This window comes from Colius striatus, chromosome 9 (assembly GCF_028858725.1).
Source record: "Colius striatus isolate bColStr4 chromosome 9, bColStr4.1.hap1, whole genome shotgun sequence".
In the NCBI taxonomy this organism is placed as follows: domain Eukaryota; kingdom Metazoa; phylum Chordata; class Aves; order Coliiformes; family Coliidae; genus Colius; species Colius striatus.
The window spans coordinates 18,216,222-18,232,920 of record NC_084767.1 but is presented as its reverse complement, the minus strand read 5'-3'; the positions used below and the strand labels follow the sequence as shown (position 1 = coordinate 18,232,920).

The 16,699-nt window shown below is 41.8% G+C and overlaps 1 protein-coding gene across 6 annotated transcripts in view; it reads left to right on the top strand.

The window, feature by feature from the left end:
• RAPGEF6 (Rap guanine nucleotide exchange factor 6) overlaps positions 1-16,109 on the top strand; it is a 134,855-nt gene extending 118,746 nt beyond the window's left edge. For 4 of the 6 annotated variants that reach the window (XM_062002336.1, XM_062002334.1, XM_062002335.1 and 1 more), the window contains 4 exons: positions 4,211-4,436; positions 6,346-6,857; positions 10,062-10,373; positions 12,009-16,109. In XM_062002336.1, the coding sequence (XP_061858320.1) occupies positions 4,211-4,436; positions 6,346-6,857; positions 10,062-10,373; positions 12,009-12,034 (1,076 nt within the window). In that variant the 3' untranslated portion in view covers positions 12,035-16,109. The remainder of the gene's footprint in view (positions 1-4,210; positions 4,437-6,345; positions 6,858-10,061; positions 10,374-12,008) is intronic. The other 2 variants (XM_062002338.1, XM_062002337.1) reach the window with 1 other exon arrangement.
• Positions 16,110-16,699: the final 590 nt, after the last annotated feature.

Below are 16,699 nucleotides of genomic sequence, written 5' to 3'. Positions count from 1 at the left end.
GGAGACAGAACACATTGAAGCCTCAGAAAGGAGTGAAAACCAAAAGGAGAAAGACAGTGATGCTCTGAGTACAGCAAGTATCTATAGCAACAGCGATCTGTGGATATCTCACTGCTTGTGCATGAAGTCTAGAAGGAGAAGGAAGACTATATGATGTATTTTTAGAAGAAAGACTGATGTCCACTTTGTGTCACACTGATTTTATCTAAGTTATTTTAGCGTTTACGTGTTTAAGCTATTTGTCAGTTGTTTATAGCTAATTGCTATAAACATTATTGTCTTCACTGCTACAGTGCAGTGAAGACAATAATGTGAAGTTTAGAAAATTAAGGAACAGGTACAGTGACAGTTCTGTTACTTAGTGTTTTGCAGATGCCAATGGAACAGTAAGTTCTGTAATGCTCACACTTAGACTCGAGGTAGTCCCTCATGGTGTAGATGGAATATCCCCTCCCAGCACTGGTGTATATTTAGTCAAGTCTTCTGCTGACCTTTTCAGCCCAGCAAAGACTTTGCATTTAGTCTGTTTATATATGTCTGCTGTTACTTAATGACTCAACCTTCAGATAGCATTAATTTCTGTGATAAACAGGAGTCCTTTTGTCCTCCAGATCTTTGAGGTTCTTGAGGAGCATCTTAAAGTTTAAAATGCACTTTGAGAACATTTGTTACTGCAGTACAGTTGTGTTGATTATAATGAGTTATTTATACAAAGTAAATATGAGGCATTATTTTCAGAGAAAAGTAAACTGAAATTTAATTGTAAAAATATTAGTCTTAAATACTTATTTTTCATTCATAAGATTATTTTTTTAAGTTTAATAATATTGATATTTAATGGTCATATTTGCTCTTAAAATTTTACAATTTAAACTTAAGCTGTGAAATTGAGCTGTATGTGTAGTGATGCATATACTAGTGGTTCCAAGTACCTTATGACCTCTGTAGTTTTTACAGACTTAAGGGCATCGGTGTTCTGTATTAAGGTGTGTTTATTACTTTTACACTGCCTGGTCATCTCACATTTTCACCTAATTGATGTAAATATATGGCAATGTCAAATGTAGGGAAAAATGAAGGGAGAAATCGAGTGATGGGCAGGAATTTGGGAAAAAATGCTTGTCTGAGGACTGTGTAACTAGTGCATTAATAGGGTCTTCTGTAAAGAAAGACCATGTTCTGATTAATTTACCAATGTGTGTTTACTTATACCCAAAGCAGTTGATGATCCAGTATTTTCAAAGAAAGGTTCTAGGTGGACCTGCTTCTGCAGCGGGGTTGGACTAGATGATCGCTAAAGATCTCTTCCAACCCTGCCATTCTATGATTCTATTTTTTGCAATTTTCTGTCCATAACACAAGACATATCATAGACTGTTTTCTCCTAGTGAAGGCAACAATCCATTTCCTGATATGCAATCACTATGGAGAAACCTACTGAGAACTTAATAAAAAGATTTAAATGAAAAAAAAAAACCAACAAAGCAACATCACAGACATTAATGCAAGGCTTTTTGCCCTCAGATAAAGGGGAACTACCCACAACTGTGAGACAGTATTATTGGAGGCAAATTGGTTCTTTTGATTATAAAGAAAAGGAACCAATTTAGCAGATGCCTCCTGATGTTGTTGCCTGATAGCACAAAAGAATTAATTTTGATCTGCTCATAAGATGGTGCATGGACTTGTCTAAAGAGTTGAGTACTCCAGAGAGCTTGAAGACCGAACATCCTAAATTTGTTGCTGCAGCTGGAAGCACATAAGTCTGTTGAGCCTGATGGGATCTATCCCAGGGTTCTCAAAGAGTCAGTCGATGTTATTGTGGGACCTCTCTGTTATTTGTCACTGATCTTGGGACTCTAGAGAAAGTCACAGTCAACTGGAAGCTAGCAAATATTACTCCAAATTTCAAGGAAGGTAAGAAAGAAGACCCTGGTAATTATAAGGCTTTCAGTCTTGCTTCAGTGAGATTCAGGAAAAGTGATGGAGAAGATTATTGTGGGAGTTACTGAATAACGTTTGAAAGACAAAATGCAGTCATGAATCAAAGCCAATATGAGTTCATGGTGGGAAGATCATGCCTTACTAACCTCATATCCTTTCAAGACAAGATTGCTCACCTCACAGGTGAAGGGAAGGCTGCAGATGTGAGACTTTCAGGTTTAGCAAAGCTTTTGATGCTGTATCTCACAGCATCTTTCTGGACAAAATATCCAGCATGTACACAATATTGTGGGTGAATAGTTGGCTTGAAGGGTTGGACCCAGGGAGAAGTGAATGGGGTATGTAGTAAATGATACCAATCTGGCTGGTGCCCAGTCACCAGTGGTGCTCTCCAGGGCCCAATTTTAGGGCCAGTGCGCTTTTATCGACCTCAACACGGGAAGTTGGATGCACACAAGTAAGTTTGCTGATAATGCTAAATTAGGAGAAACCATTGATTCCTTCCAGGGTAGAGAGGCCTTACAGAGAGATCTTGATAGATGAGAGTGCTGAGCAGTCACCAGCTCTGCGAAATATAAGAAAGAACAAATATTGGATCCTGCACCTGGGACAGTGTATTCTGTATAGACCACATATGTATAGACCAGGGGGCAAGAAGCTAGAGTGCAGCCCTGTGGAAAGAGACTGGGGGGTTTTGGTAGATGGGGAAACTCAATATAGGTCAACAATGTGCCCTGATGACCAAGAGGACTATCTATATCCTGGGGTGCATTAAGCACAGTGTAGCAAACTGATTGCAGGAAGAGATTGTCCCACTGTATTCAGCATTGATGTGGCCTCACCTCGAGTGCTGTGTGCAGTTTTGGGCTCCACAATAGAAGAAACGTATAAAGATGTTGGAATGTGTTCAAAAGACGGCAATGAAGATGATGAGAGGATTTGAGGGCATGACTTATGAAGAATGTCTGAGGAAACATGGTCTACTTGGCCTAGAGCAGAGGAATGTAAAAGGTGCCTTCATTGGTGTCTACAGCTTTCTCGTGAGGGGGAGCAGAGAGGGAGATGCTGATCTCTTGTCTCTGATGTATGCTCATAAGACACATAGGAATGGCTTAAAGCTGGAAATTCGGATTGGATATTAGGCAAAAAATTCTTCTCTGAAGCTCTGGCCAAGCCCTGGACCACGCTGCCCAGGGAAGTGATTGTGGCCTCAAGCCTTTCGGTGTTCAGAGCATTCAGACAGTGCTCTTTGGTTCAACCTCTAGGTTGCCCTGTGTGGAGGGAGACCAGGCACTAAGCCTGAAAAACTTCATAGTGTGGCTTCCTTCAGACCAGCCCAGATGCACTTTGCCAAGTTCAGCTCATTTCAGTTCTTGATTCTTTAAGGTCATCAAAATAAATTATTTAGACAAGTTGTCCATATTGAGGGCTTTTTCTGATACAGTCTGGGGACAGGTGTCCCATCTAGAATCACTTTTGTTGTACCAACAGAAGTGTCTTCAGGATATGTGTAACCAAAGCCCATGGAAGTCCCCAATATAGTAGTATCTTTTACATTCACTCCAGGTACTAGGGAGAAGAGGTGTTGGCTATATGGGGCTAAAAACATTATGTTTGAAATAAGTTATTTGAGGGTAAGGGTAAGAAAAGCAGAAAATGCCTTTTTTTTTTTATTTTGCTCTGTAACTGGTGACACCTTCAGCTGTTTTCCTTCTGTGGGACCGATGCTGATGTCTGGTCCAGGTCCTGCCAAAATGTTGTTTCCCACTTTCGCTTCCTTCTCTATTAATTTTGGAACAGGTAATAAAACTGAAATGGACCATGTGGCTAATCCTGGGTGCCAATAAGCTGGCTTTTACTGTAGTCAGCATCTCCTGCCAAAATCGTTGTCTCACACAGTAGGGCAGAGGGATGCAGAGAAATGCACAGCATTTATGCTAGAGGACTTGGCACTTATAAAATTGGAAAGACCTGATTTCCCCACCCGCTATTCATGCTGCAACTGTTGATCCTGGTTATGAAGGTTAAACCTTCTGAGCGGGAGAGTAGTGAAGTTGCAGGTAGGTTACTGACATCACTGGACTTGTGTTAAGTTACAGTGGTAGATGCTGACAGTTGCTGAAAGCTTTCATACCCTAAAAATGTCAGTGGACTGATCTGTATGGTGTTTACTTGTAAATTATTGAAATGTGTGTCAATTAGTCATTGTCGAGCCTGGTAAATTAAAATTACTTTTTGACCCAAGATGTTCTCTTTGGTCCTTTAGGCTATGCCCTCATACCCTCCACTAAATCTGATAACTTCTCGGACTCCAGTCACAGTGAGATTTCATCCCGGTCCAGCATTGTGAGCAACTGCTCAGTGGACTCGATGTCGGCAGCACTGCAGGATGAGAGGAGTCTGTCCCAGTCCCTCATTGTGGTGGATTCAGGAGGGGCAGAGAGAAAAGAACATCCTCAGCCTCTGACTGAGTATGGCCAGCCCTGCCCGGGGTAAGACACGGCTGGTTTTGGTTGGGCTTGTTGGCGTAGTGTCAGAAAGGGTAATGATGCTTTGGTCGGGGTACAGTTACACTCTCTGCTTTGTTTATTAAGCTCTTGCTATAAACTGGAGTACTGGCTGCTCTGCATGGGAGGAGCCTCTTTTCCCTAGAAACTTACAGTACTACTTGGATATACAGCAGCTTGTTACCATTGGTGTGGTTCAGATGTACATCTCTTGCAGAGACTGCGATGTCTTAAAAGCTAGGATGATACTTAACAAGAAGTGCAGAAGGGAGTGACAGCAGAACAGTCGGGATATTATCAGCACTCTGAGTCAGCAGTACTGGTTACTTAGCATGCTGTAATGTGGTTTTTAAGGATTTTCATGATTAGCACTTCTGGCTTGGGCAGAGTGGAAGCTTTCTGCCACTGTCTTCCTCGAGTTTCCACACACAAGGTCTTGTTGGTTCAATGCAATGAGAACTTATCCTGAGATAACACTTTGAGCTGGAAATTTTTGGTTTTGTCTTACTAGATGTTAAGCCTTGATCCATAGGATTTAAGGATTTCTTGGGACAATATATTCTCTTCTCAAATGTGGATTCAAGTCAATGGATTTGCTTGTTACTATTTTTTATAGCTTATCTCTAAAGCGATATCTGTTTTTGTGATTGACCTCTATAAAGAGCTGTATGTTGTTTCTGTATAGTTGGTTCTAATACACCAGTATTCTGTGGTGTTCTCTGCCCTGTAAAGTTAATTTGTGTATGCTTTGCTGAAGTGATGCAGCTTTTAAGAAATTAGTGATTCAGTTTATTTCTTTGGGCTAAAGTGGGAATTTAAAGATGTGCTTCATGAAAATAATTCCCTTTTCTAAAAGGCCTAAGATGTGCTGAGAATTACTAAAAGCAGTAACAGTGTGTTCAGCAGAATGCCCCTCCAGCCTGGCTGTGAAAAGCTACCTTCAGCTCACTATTTCTTTGCAAATTAAAAGCAGATTGTGGTTTGTGGTTGTTACTTTATGTCTTAGTTTCTGTGGGTTTTGGAGGGAGGAAACTTCTTTTAATGATAGAATTTTTTAAAATAGAAAAGCAAAGCAAAAAAAGAAGTTGCTTGCACATCCCTGAGATATGTCCCTCAATTTCAGAACGTGTCAATAAACTGCTGAGGGATAGTGTTGAATTTTTATGTTGTGCTGCCCATGCATTTGTTAACAATACCAGAAATAGTCAAGAGACTTGAATAACGTCTAGCAATCATAACTTTGTGTATTGTAAATTCATGCAAACCTAGCTTTAGGGGTTTTTTTTTTCCCCCTTAATTGTGCATTGACAGCAATTAGAGCTTTTGGCAGCCATTTCTTTAAACAAGAAATGTCATACTTAGGTTTTCAGAATCCATCACTCCAGATCGCTTCCACAAACATTGTTTATGCCCAATATTTCCAAATATTCTTGAAACACAACTACCTCCAGTCTGTCTAAACTTTATGTTAGTGTCCAGTGAAGGGGTTGTTTTTCACTCTAAATATTGATTTTGATTTTGGTTTATAAGTGCAAAGAAAGAAGTGGCCATAGCCTGAAACTAGGATGTAATCACTCCTCTGTGTTCAGTCACGCACCATCTTGTTGCTAGAGGAAAGCTTCTGTGGACCAGATTCTTATGGATCTGAGTTCAAGCCTGTTAATGCCTGTTGCCTTGAGAATAACTTCCCTGCTGCCATGTGTGGTAACGAGTCAGGAATAGTGGTGTTTCTTGTCAATGTTCCTGTGTGCCCTTGACTTTGCTGCCTACCTGTCTTAAAAACAGAGTTTAGTTGTCTTTAAACCAGATACTTGTCTCTGAGTATGCTACTCTTGTTTGAAAAGCTTATGAATGGTTTTGGTTTTTTTCTGATTTCTCTTATTTTCAAATGTAGCTGGTCAATGACCAGGCCTGCTCTCATCAGAGGGATGGCTTTCACATCCTCCATGAGCAGTGAGGAGATCTCCCATGAACATATCACAGTAGAGGCAGCGGATAGCGGTCGAGGAAGCTGGACTTCATGCTCGAGTAGTTCCCATGATAACTTCCAGAACATCCCAAACCAGAAGAGCTGGGATCTCCTCAATTCTCACCGTCACACCCAGCTGGATGGGCCTATTGCTGAAGTTGATCCCACAAACTGTTATTCTGAGGAGGCCTATTTGTATTCTGAAGCCTTCTCCAAAACCAACAGGCAGTCGAAAGCCAGCATGGAGCTCGATCAGTCTCGGCAGAGCTGGGCTTCCTCCAGTTCGCTGTCAGATACCTACGAAACAAACTATGGGACGATTAAGCGGAGGGGGCTGGAGAATTCCACAGCAGAGCAAACAGAGGTTTTGGACTCTAAACCAGGCGCTGATGCCACTTACAAAACTGTTACTTCGAGTACAGAGAAAGGCCTGATAGGTAAGTCAAGCAGCAGCTTATGTATGGAAGCTTCTGCATCTGTTTTTCATTTTGATACCAAGTTGTCAAGAAATGACATCAGTAGGTCTTGGGGCTGGATGGCATGTTAAATTCAGCTTTACATGTGGTTTCGATCAGAGCATTACACAGACAGTGTGTTTTCAAGCCACCTTCTTTTGCATTAAGAAAATTGCAAGAGTAAACCAGCCCACTTCCCAGTCACTTATGGGTCTGCAGGGGAACTGACTTCATGGAAAGGTCAGGCAGTTCCTCTCTGTACCTTTTTTTATAAATGATTTTAAAAACATTCATTGCTGTAGACATTCTTTTGTCAAGGAGCAACAAGCATGGCTTCTTGAAGTTTATATAATACAGACTTTCCACGAACTCAAGAGGGAAAAGAATGACTGCTGAGTGGTACAGAGCTCTCCCACCTCTCAGAAACTGAGGCACCTTTCATCCACAGGGCTTTGGTCTCTGGAAGCTCAAGGGCAAAGCAGATTCCCTTTGTATCTTTGCTATGCTAAATTGCGCATTATTTGGTTATACAGTTGCAGTTTGGCTACATATGAAAGGAAGAAAACTTAGAAAATGACTTTTCAAATATGCATAGTTCTACCAAGCAAAATGTTCTTGCTATGTTATAGTGAGTTTTAACAGCCAAAACTAAAGAACTGGGTTAGGAACAAGACAAAACATGGAGTGCAAAGCTTTCTAGACTTCAAGTCAAGGGTGCAGCTGAAATGCAATTTAATTACTGACTAGATTGCTGGAGGGGTTTGTGTTATCAAAGGTAATTGCCTGAATAAACATCACATGTTGGGTGGAGGTCTTGGATTGCATTCCTCCTCCTTGGCTTCACAAAAGAAAGGCAGTGTGGTAGAACCTTGCAAAAAGACTTGCTCACAGCTCACTCCTGTGCATGTGTACTGCCCTTGTAGCCTTTCAAAGCTGCAGGTGAGCCTCTGAGTTGGTTTAGGGAGATGGTATGTTAACTCTCTAGTAGAGCCTATCTTTGCTCACAGCTCTTCCCCTTCTTTTAAAATCTGTTTACATACTGCACCTTGTAGCTTTGTAGCACAACCTCTATGCAATCATAGCTCACTTGTACGAAACACTGAGCAATGTGCTTCAGTAGAGCACGTGTACATCTACTTAAGCAAAGATCTGGTAGAGGTGAATACAGTTTCTGATTTGTAAACGTAAATCTGTTAGCTGTTTGTCATCATACAACACACCAAAGATATTTGTGCTTTACTTCACCATTTGCTTATTCTCTACAAACAGCTTGTTGCCAGCGACTGTAATGACTACATGAGTTCAGGATATTGTAAACAAAACTGGAATCTTCAGTTAATTTGCTTAATGAGTGCTGGTGTTAAGTAGTCCCCAAAAGAATTGGCACAAAGCTTTCTTTCCTGAAACCTTTAAAATGGAGCTGGAAAGGCACTGCCCACATACTAATGGCAGAATGTGGTCTTATCAGAATCAGTGAATGTGATGACTTCACGTGCAACTCTGCCCTCTGCAATGTGAAATGTTTCTTGCTGCAACCTTTTCTTTACCAGCAGTGGAGGTGTGGAATGATAATGAGCCATTGCTGGATGTCCAAAGAGAATAGCCTTTCCATTACTTTTACCTGTAGTAGACACTAACATTTATATTGTTGCCTTTTAGTTAGGTTTCCTGTAACCACTGTGTGGAGTTTCAGCCTATTTTCTTTACAAAGCAAATATTTGAATAATCATCTACTTGGGTAGGGGAGTTCCTTGTGAAAGAGTTTGTAACCTCCTGAGACTGTGGGTGAGTGACAAAAATTCTGGACGCTTAATATTGTGGACATTAAGTGTTCTTAGAATATTTTATTTTGATAGATTTGGGTTGGTTTATTTTATGGTAAACCTGAGCATGAACAAATGCCATCAGGTATGAACCAGTTCTTGTTCCTGATACCAAGACCTGCAATCTCACAAGTCCACAACACAATCAGAAGTACTCCTTTAATTTCAGCCTTTCATGTTCTTGTAAGATAAGAAAATATTACAGTTGCTGAAATAAATGAAACTGTAATGAACATGCGCTATTTAAAATGCCTTCACAAGAAGAATGCTAATTCACCCAACTAATAGCTTTTACAAATTATCCTAGCTTTGAAACCCTCCTATTGCAATGTGTACATGGAAAAAGCCCCATTTAACATGCACATGAGCCCCAGACCTAGGGGTGGATGGGAGGGAACTTTAAAAAAAGTTAAGATTTGGTTTGAGAGCCTTTGTGGCCTGAACTTACGATGAATGGGATGGGAAAGTAGAAGATGAATTATGTGATATGAGCATTGCAAAGAAGTATCAGTGATTGTAGTCTTTTCTTGACCTCAAAAGGTCTAAAGCAACCTTTCCAAAGGTATTTGTTTCCATGGCTGTTCCTGGTTATTCTTTTTCTCACTTGTAAACTGAAAACATAGTTTTAAGATACAAGTATAAAAGAAAACAAACAAAAAAAAACCCAAAGGAAGAAGTTGAAAATATGGATGTGCTAACCCAATATTTACTATTTAAAAATGAAAAATAATGGTTGCAGGGTCAATATATGATTTGCCTCATAGGAGCAGTTTTACGTGATATGATCTGTTTTTCTCCTTATAGCATAAGCCGATTGAATGGTTTAATGTCTTACTACACACAGGTTGATACAGTGATATTTTGTTGTAACGATTTTCCATTAAGCCACTGACCTCTCCTTTGGATGATGCAGTGGTTGTCGTTGGAAGTCGACCAGCAGTTCTTGCTGTTGGATACCAGCACGCTAACTTTGGGCTAGTTGCCTTAATTTGTTTTTGTTTCAGTTTCCCAGCCTGTGGCAGAGGGGGAGCGGGCTCAGCCTGCAGTGCTGCCATGACGCTCCTCTGTCGTACTGGGGAGCTCCATAGCAGAGTAGGGAGTAGCACAGAGAAGGCTGTAGCCCTGTTTCCAGTCGATTGGCATCCAATGCTTTCACAGGGTCTGTTACTACTCTGACTTCGTAAAATAAGTAGAAAACATAAATGAAAGCGTAAATATCTGCTGCTGTCGTTATAACCAGTGTTTCTGCATTTGCATTTTGTTATCAGTTTCTGTTTTGCCATTGTAACATTTCATGATTTTTTAATGTTTTGTTTCCTTTGTTTTCTTCTTTAACATTTCCATTGCTTATTTCTTGTGCCAGTGTACTGTGTCACCTCACCTAAGAAGGACGATAGGTATAGGGAGCCACCGCCCACCCCTCCGGGATATATGGGGATTTCTTTAGCGGACATAAAGGAAGGATCGCCCCACCACCCACACCTAAAACCTCCAGACTATAGTGTGGCAGTGCAGAGGTCAAAGATGCTGCACAGTGACCTCTCTAGACTTTCATCAGCTCCTCTCAGTAGTGAACCGGTGGCCTGTATTTCATCGAAGATGCCTCAGTGGCATAGTCGGCAGCCGTCCAGCCCCAAGCTAGCAGATATGACTGACGCAGATAGTGAAGAGGATGGTACGTGCAACACCTGACTGGGTAGATGTTGAGTGAACTGCTGTGTGAATCTGGTCTGTGCAGTGTTTACTTCACAACGATGTTCTGGGCTTTCTGTCGGTCATTCTTGGAGATTAAAACTTGATTAATCTCAGTATATAAAGATGTTTGTGTGACTGTATCCACATGCATCTGTGTGTGCATGTGTATACACAGGTAAAAAAAAGAATGCCTTCCCTTCACAAAAAGCATGTTGACACCCAGCAAACTCTAAATTATATATGAATAAATATATGTATATAAGCATACATATGAGATCTCCCAAAGCACAACTGGGACACTGAAGAGCATGTAGATACTGGTGGGTTTTTTTTCTTTAAAGTCTGTGCCCTGTCAGTGGTGATGATTTATGGCTTTAAGAGACACTGTCAGGCTATGGGTTACATGAGGAAAACCTGTCCACGGGTTGACTGACTGATGTCACACTGCTTTAGGATGGTGTCAGGATGATGACCTGAAACGAGTATTTTGAGTCTGGGTTTGGTGGGATGTCGTACAACTCGTACCTCATTTCATGTTTGTTTTCTCATGTGCTAGCAGCATTAAGCTGCCTTATTCCTCCACAGCTATCTCTGGAGATAGAGTTTTAAAATGCTGGACAAAATAACAGTGCATGTCATTTGATAAAACCTGACTTCTCACACCAACTTGGCCTGACAGTGTCTCTTCCAGTTAAATTTTTCATGGTCTTGTTTGAAGCAACAGCCAATGCTGCCACACATGGCATGTAGCGGGTGACCAAAATGCAAGAGATTTTTCTGGAAGTCTGCTCTGATGTTTTGTCAGAACTAGCTTCAGATTAGGGGAATTTCTACTTAATTGTTTATCTGCTGATTTGCTTTTAATGCTTATGCAGTGATGTGATCTCTCTGTACCCTTGGCTAATGGACTCATTTTTTTTATCAGAATGTTGTGGTTGTTTCCTTCAGTTTCAGTGTGGTTTAAAATGAGCGTGCATTTAGATTAAACCAAGTTCTGATGCAAAATGATCCTGTCTTGACCTTTTAAAATAGGTAAACAGGATTTAACGTACATATTAGAACTGCACTTCAAGCTTGCGGTGAAACATAAAGTTGCCCAGTGTTAATTCAGTTGTGAGGTTAAATGTATTTTATGTAAAAATAAGGAAGTAATTGCTTCAAACATTTTAATCCGAACTTTTCTAAACTAAATTTAACTATACTCTTGCAGATGCACCTGTTTTACTATTTTTAAAGTGCTTGGTTAATTTTGTTTGGGATACCATGCTTACAGACATGCATGATGGGAAGTAATTTGCTGGCTTTTCTCCCAAATCTGTAGCTTTTGGGATGTTGGGAGCTGCATGCTACGAATATTTTGGAGGATCTGGGATTTTCTGGTTTGCAATCCGTCTTTATCATATGATTATAACACCTCAGACTACTTAAGGATTTGATAAATGGCAATATAAATATGTTGTGGTCAATGATTAAGAAAGTGAAAACATCACGATGAAGTAGTGAAGTCTTCACAGGACCACTGTAATCAAATCAGCGGGCGCTGCCCGCAACCTCTGTGCCCACAGCAGGCACCCATGGGATAACTGACTCTCTTTTTTTCCTTCTTGTTTTGCAGAAGATGAACAAGTGTCAGCAGTGTAACCATTGGGCTATTGATACAAACCCTAACACAAGGGATGTGGGGAAAAGGACCACATGATTCTGTTAGCGAACGCTAACGACTTGCTGCTGCTAACCTCGGACATCGCATTTGCCTGTTGCAGGCAAGATGGAACGGGTTGGATCACATCTCTCTACCTTCCTTCACTCTGCCATCGCCTAGGAAAGCTGTTTCTGCTTGTGAAATAGCAAACCATTCTCAAGGAGCTTACTGACTGCCTGGATACCACCATTGGTATCCAGAGATAGACCAGGCTCCATGCATTTGGGGAGGACCAGTTGTCACCACCACTCGAAACTTGGAAGCCTTCTTCTGTATGATACCATATAATCCTTTGGTAGTTCTCCATCGTCGTTATTTTCTACATGACCATTATGAGTCTAAGAGTGTTATTTTATGAACTTTAAAAGAAAATATATCAAAGTGTCAGCAAAAGTGAAGGACGATGCTGAAGTATCTGAAAATAATTTATTAATTTAATTTTTGTTTCTGTGCTTTCTTTGTGTTGGGAGTGCTCTGGTTGGCTAATGTAACTGTTCAGTCAATGTGATAGTAAATTAGCTACACGTAAACCGTTGTGCTCTCGGAATAAACGCAGAAAACTAGAAGTGGGATGTTTTCAGGTGCAGAAATAACGTGGATTTAGATGAAATATAAACTGAGCACAAAGCCCCTGCCGCCTGCCATCAGCTCCCCTCTGCCACAGGCACGGCAAAAAACCTCTACCCTAGAAGTATAATTTTAGAAATTTTTAGCTGCCAGCCAACTAAAGCCACAGTTGGTGCTCTCCTCCCCCACAGAGTGATAGTTTGAAAAGTGGAGGCTGGAGCTCTCAGGGAGCTCTTAGGAGAGGGGGAAGCTTTCCCCAAAAAGCTTTAACGGGGTGTTGCCCTGAGGAGATCAGCATGCAAAGCGTGTTGCTAGAAGCCAAAACTTATAAACTCTGTGTTGTGGATTTTAAGATCATCCCACGCATTCTGGCCTTGTACCAGAGTTGCACAGGATTTGGGCACAAAGGTTATCTTTGTTAAAAAAAAAAAAAAGAATAAATCAAGAAATTATAAATCACCTTCGTTTCACAGTAAAAATCTGTGAAACTAAATACTAAATGGTGTAACACTTATATAGTAGTATAATGCATTTTTATGAGGGGTTAAAAAACCCTGCTGTGTTCATCTGGAAAGTACAGATGTCTATAACCATTTTGTTTAAATCCTAGATAGAAATCCTGGTGGTGTTGATATCAGTGACGATTTTGGCTTGCGGCCCGCCAGCCAGTGTTAACATGTGACCCTCTAGTTTGACCGTGGTCAGATAAATTGCTTGTTTTGATTTTGCTTAGCCAGCCAGAGCGCAGAGGGGTAGAACTGGAAATTCCTGCAGTTTCCTTCTTTCTTCTAGCACACGATGCCCCATTCTAGTGTTAAAATCGGACATGAATGTGTGAATACGTATTTAAACATTTACTTGTAAATCTTTGTTGTGATGTTTACAGCCTAAGCTAGGAAGATGTTTGTCATTTTTACAGTGCCTCAAAAATGATTTCTATATCCATAGTTGTGAAGAGCTTTAAGGTTTTGTTTTCAGTATGTGTGCAGGGGGTGCAAGGTGAATGCAACATTTTTGGAAAATGACACAAGTACCAAAACCAACCCAAAGCTGTGCTTTCCCCACAGCAGCTTGGGGGACTGATGCTGCCCAGTGCACGTGTACAACCCAGCCCGTGCCCGTGTTCCCAGCGGCACTGGCTGCAATGTTACCACAAGGCTGGAACTTGCCCAAACTGATTGGGATTCAGAAGAAAACAAAACAAACAGTGATGCTGAGGAACGGATCCCTAACTTGTAACTTAATCTGTTGGCTGTGTGAATTTTTGGCAGAAGAATCAGAGGAGCAAATGGTTGGGAAAAAAAAAAAGTAAATTAAAAGCCAGTTGAGAGGTATCACAATAAATGCATTTTGCTTTTTGGAGGCCTTAATGAATAAAATGAACCTGCACAGGCCTTAATGAACAAAGATTAACGTGAGCGTCAAAGCAGCGCAGGGCAGAGCGATTGTTCTCAGCACGTGTAATGGTGATAATAGAACTGTTAAACTGATATTTTTGTGGGATGTAAACCCAAGTCCTAGCAGTCCCACTGTCAACTGTAGCTTCTTGTTAACTTCTCCATGGCATGTGCAACAGGCTTTGCTATTTGTCAGAGGATCATCTGCCTTGTGCCAGGAAAGTGAAATCATACGGTTCCTGTGACCTCAGGTGTTGACCTGTAGTGTTGAACAAAAGAAGGGATGAGGGATTGTTACTAAAGTAACTTCCTTCTTCCCCAAAAGCTTGATAGTGTTGTCTCTGAGGATATGGTGAAGCTGCTCTGGGAGCAGGGTTGGGGTTTCCTCTGGCAGCCCCAAGAGCAGTTGAATAAATCCCGCACCGAGACGTGGTGTTTGCACATCAGCAGCATCCATCTGGCTGTTCCGCAGGGCACGGGAAAGGTTTTAAAGTGAGCGAAAGCCTTGCAAATCATGTTTTCCTAATGGCTGATACAGCTGGTGTAAATAAGCCCTGCATTACCAATGGACACACGAGTTAGTGCCCTGCTCCTCCCACTCCACACGTGTGGTTTGCCTCTGCTGCTTCTTGCTGGGATTTTCCTCCCTTTGTTTTTAAATCAACCGATCACATTGATCGGGGCCGATAGCCAAATGTAGTGTGTCAGGTGTGGGTTTGAAGAGACATTATCCCTTTTTTTTCAGTAAGTGAAATGGAAGTAAGATGGTAGTTACTACCTGTTGTACACGACTTTATCGGAGCAATGTCTTCTGCATCACAGATCCCTGGCTTGGTACATCCTCTGGGTTCCTCTAACTTGGGCTGTGATGCTGGTGAGCAGTTCAAATGCATCACGTCACGTTCTTCCACTGCCACAGCTGGATTTTGCTAGCTTCCTGCTGTTTTGTTTGCTCTTGACTTGTGGGTGAAAGATGTATTTCAACTATTTGTGGTTTAACCGTGCAGTATTTTGTGATGCTTTATAAATCTTAATCTTCCAAGGAATTCCCCACAAAGCAGTGCCATTTTACAAACTTTGTTTGGCCTCTCTGGCTGCAGAAAGGGGAAAATGAGCTCACAAAGCGTCTGAGTACTGGTTTCATCTCCCAAATAGACAAAGTAGTGGAAAGGCAACATCTACAGGTATTTGCAGTGCGTATTTTTTGCACTGTAGGTGTTTGCCAGCAACAGGCAGTGTGCTGCTTTCCTGGCTTGCTTGGCTTGCCTTTACTCAGTTTTGCAGGAGTGAGTAATGCTTCACTGGAGCTTCTCATGGCCCGTGGCTCAGGATGGGGTGCACAGTGCACCGGGGGCTGCCTGCACCCATTGCCCAGGGGCAGAACCTGGCAGCGATGCCTCTCGCAGAAGGGTGCTCTGTGGCACCAGTGGTGTTGCAAAAACTCTGTCCTCATCTCCCAAGTCATTTCATAGTAGACATCAGTGAAAACACAAACCTGCCATTTAAGTTTTTATAAAACTTTAGAGTTAGGTTTTTTTTTTAAGGATAAACACTGCCTTTGCGAGAGCAGAAGAAAAAAGGGATACTCTCTCTTTAGAAAAGCTTTACACATTATGTTTTAGGATGCTTGTATAGAGGGTGATCTACCTTGAATTCCCAGCCCAGCTTTTGCTTATGTTGTGCTTTTTTTTGTTGTTTTGGTTTTTTTCTTTATTTTTGATATACCTGGAATGCAGTTTAGCTTGGTATTAATTCTAAATATGTGAGCATATTGGCGAAACTGCACAGATGTAATGATATTCCAATAGCAATTGTACTGCACAAGTCAGTGATTGTATAGTATTCTGTAACAAGCAATGTTTGTCTCCTATTTTTTGATACCTCTTACACTTATGTCTTTTAGAAAGACAGTGCCTCTGTATGCTTTTTGTATTTTTACTGAGTGATTGTAAATATTTGTTATATTTTTGGTTAAGAGAATGTTTAAAAGTACTGTTTATTATCCAATCTATTAATATGTTGGAATCAATAAACAATCTACATCTATGAATTGCTTTCAGCGGATCTCTCCTGGCAGCAGGCGGTGAGCAGCGCAGGGCAGAGCCTGGCAGTGGCCACACTCACCTAGCCTGGGCCAGCAGCAGCCAGGTGGCCTTTGTCCTCACAGCGAGGGGTGGCTCTGCAGGTTTTGGCTTTATCTCTCCTCCAACACAGCTTGCACCGTGGGGGGGAGCAGCAGGAAGAGCCATCTCATGGACACACGTAGGAGTGTGCACGGAGGTGTGCGTGCCTCCCTAGCAGGGTTGGAACTCCTAGCTGTGGGAGTAGGTGGTGGTGGCCATGGCAGCAGCAGTGGTGGCCATGGCAGCAGCAGTGACTGGCACATGCCTGGCTCCTTGTCCAAAACCAATGTCAGAGCAGGTGTTGCCTGGGGTCCAGCTGAGTTCGGTGTTTGTCTCGTTTGCTGTGCAGGGGCTAGAGATACTGGGACTACAGCCTGGGCAGACAGTTTGTGGGTCAGGGGAGCCTCCCCGGGTCAGGGAAGTGGCCTTTGGACACTGGAAAGGAGGGAGTCAGTGGAGCTGCAGCCACAGCTCTCTAAGGCAGCACCTGTTGCTCCGTTCTCCAGTCCTCTGTCCT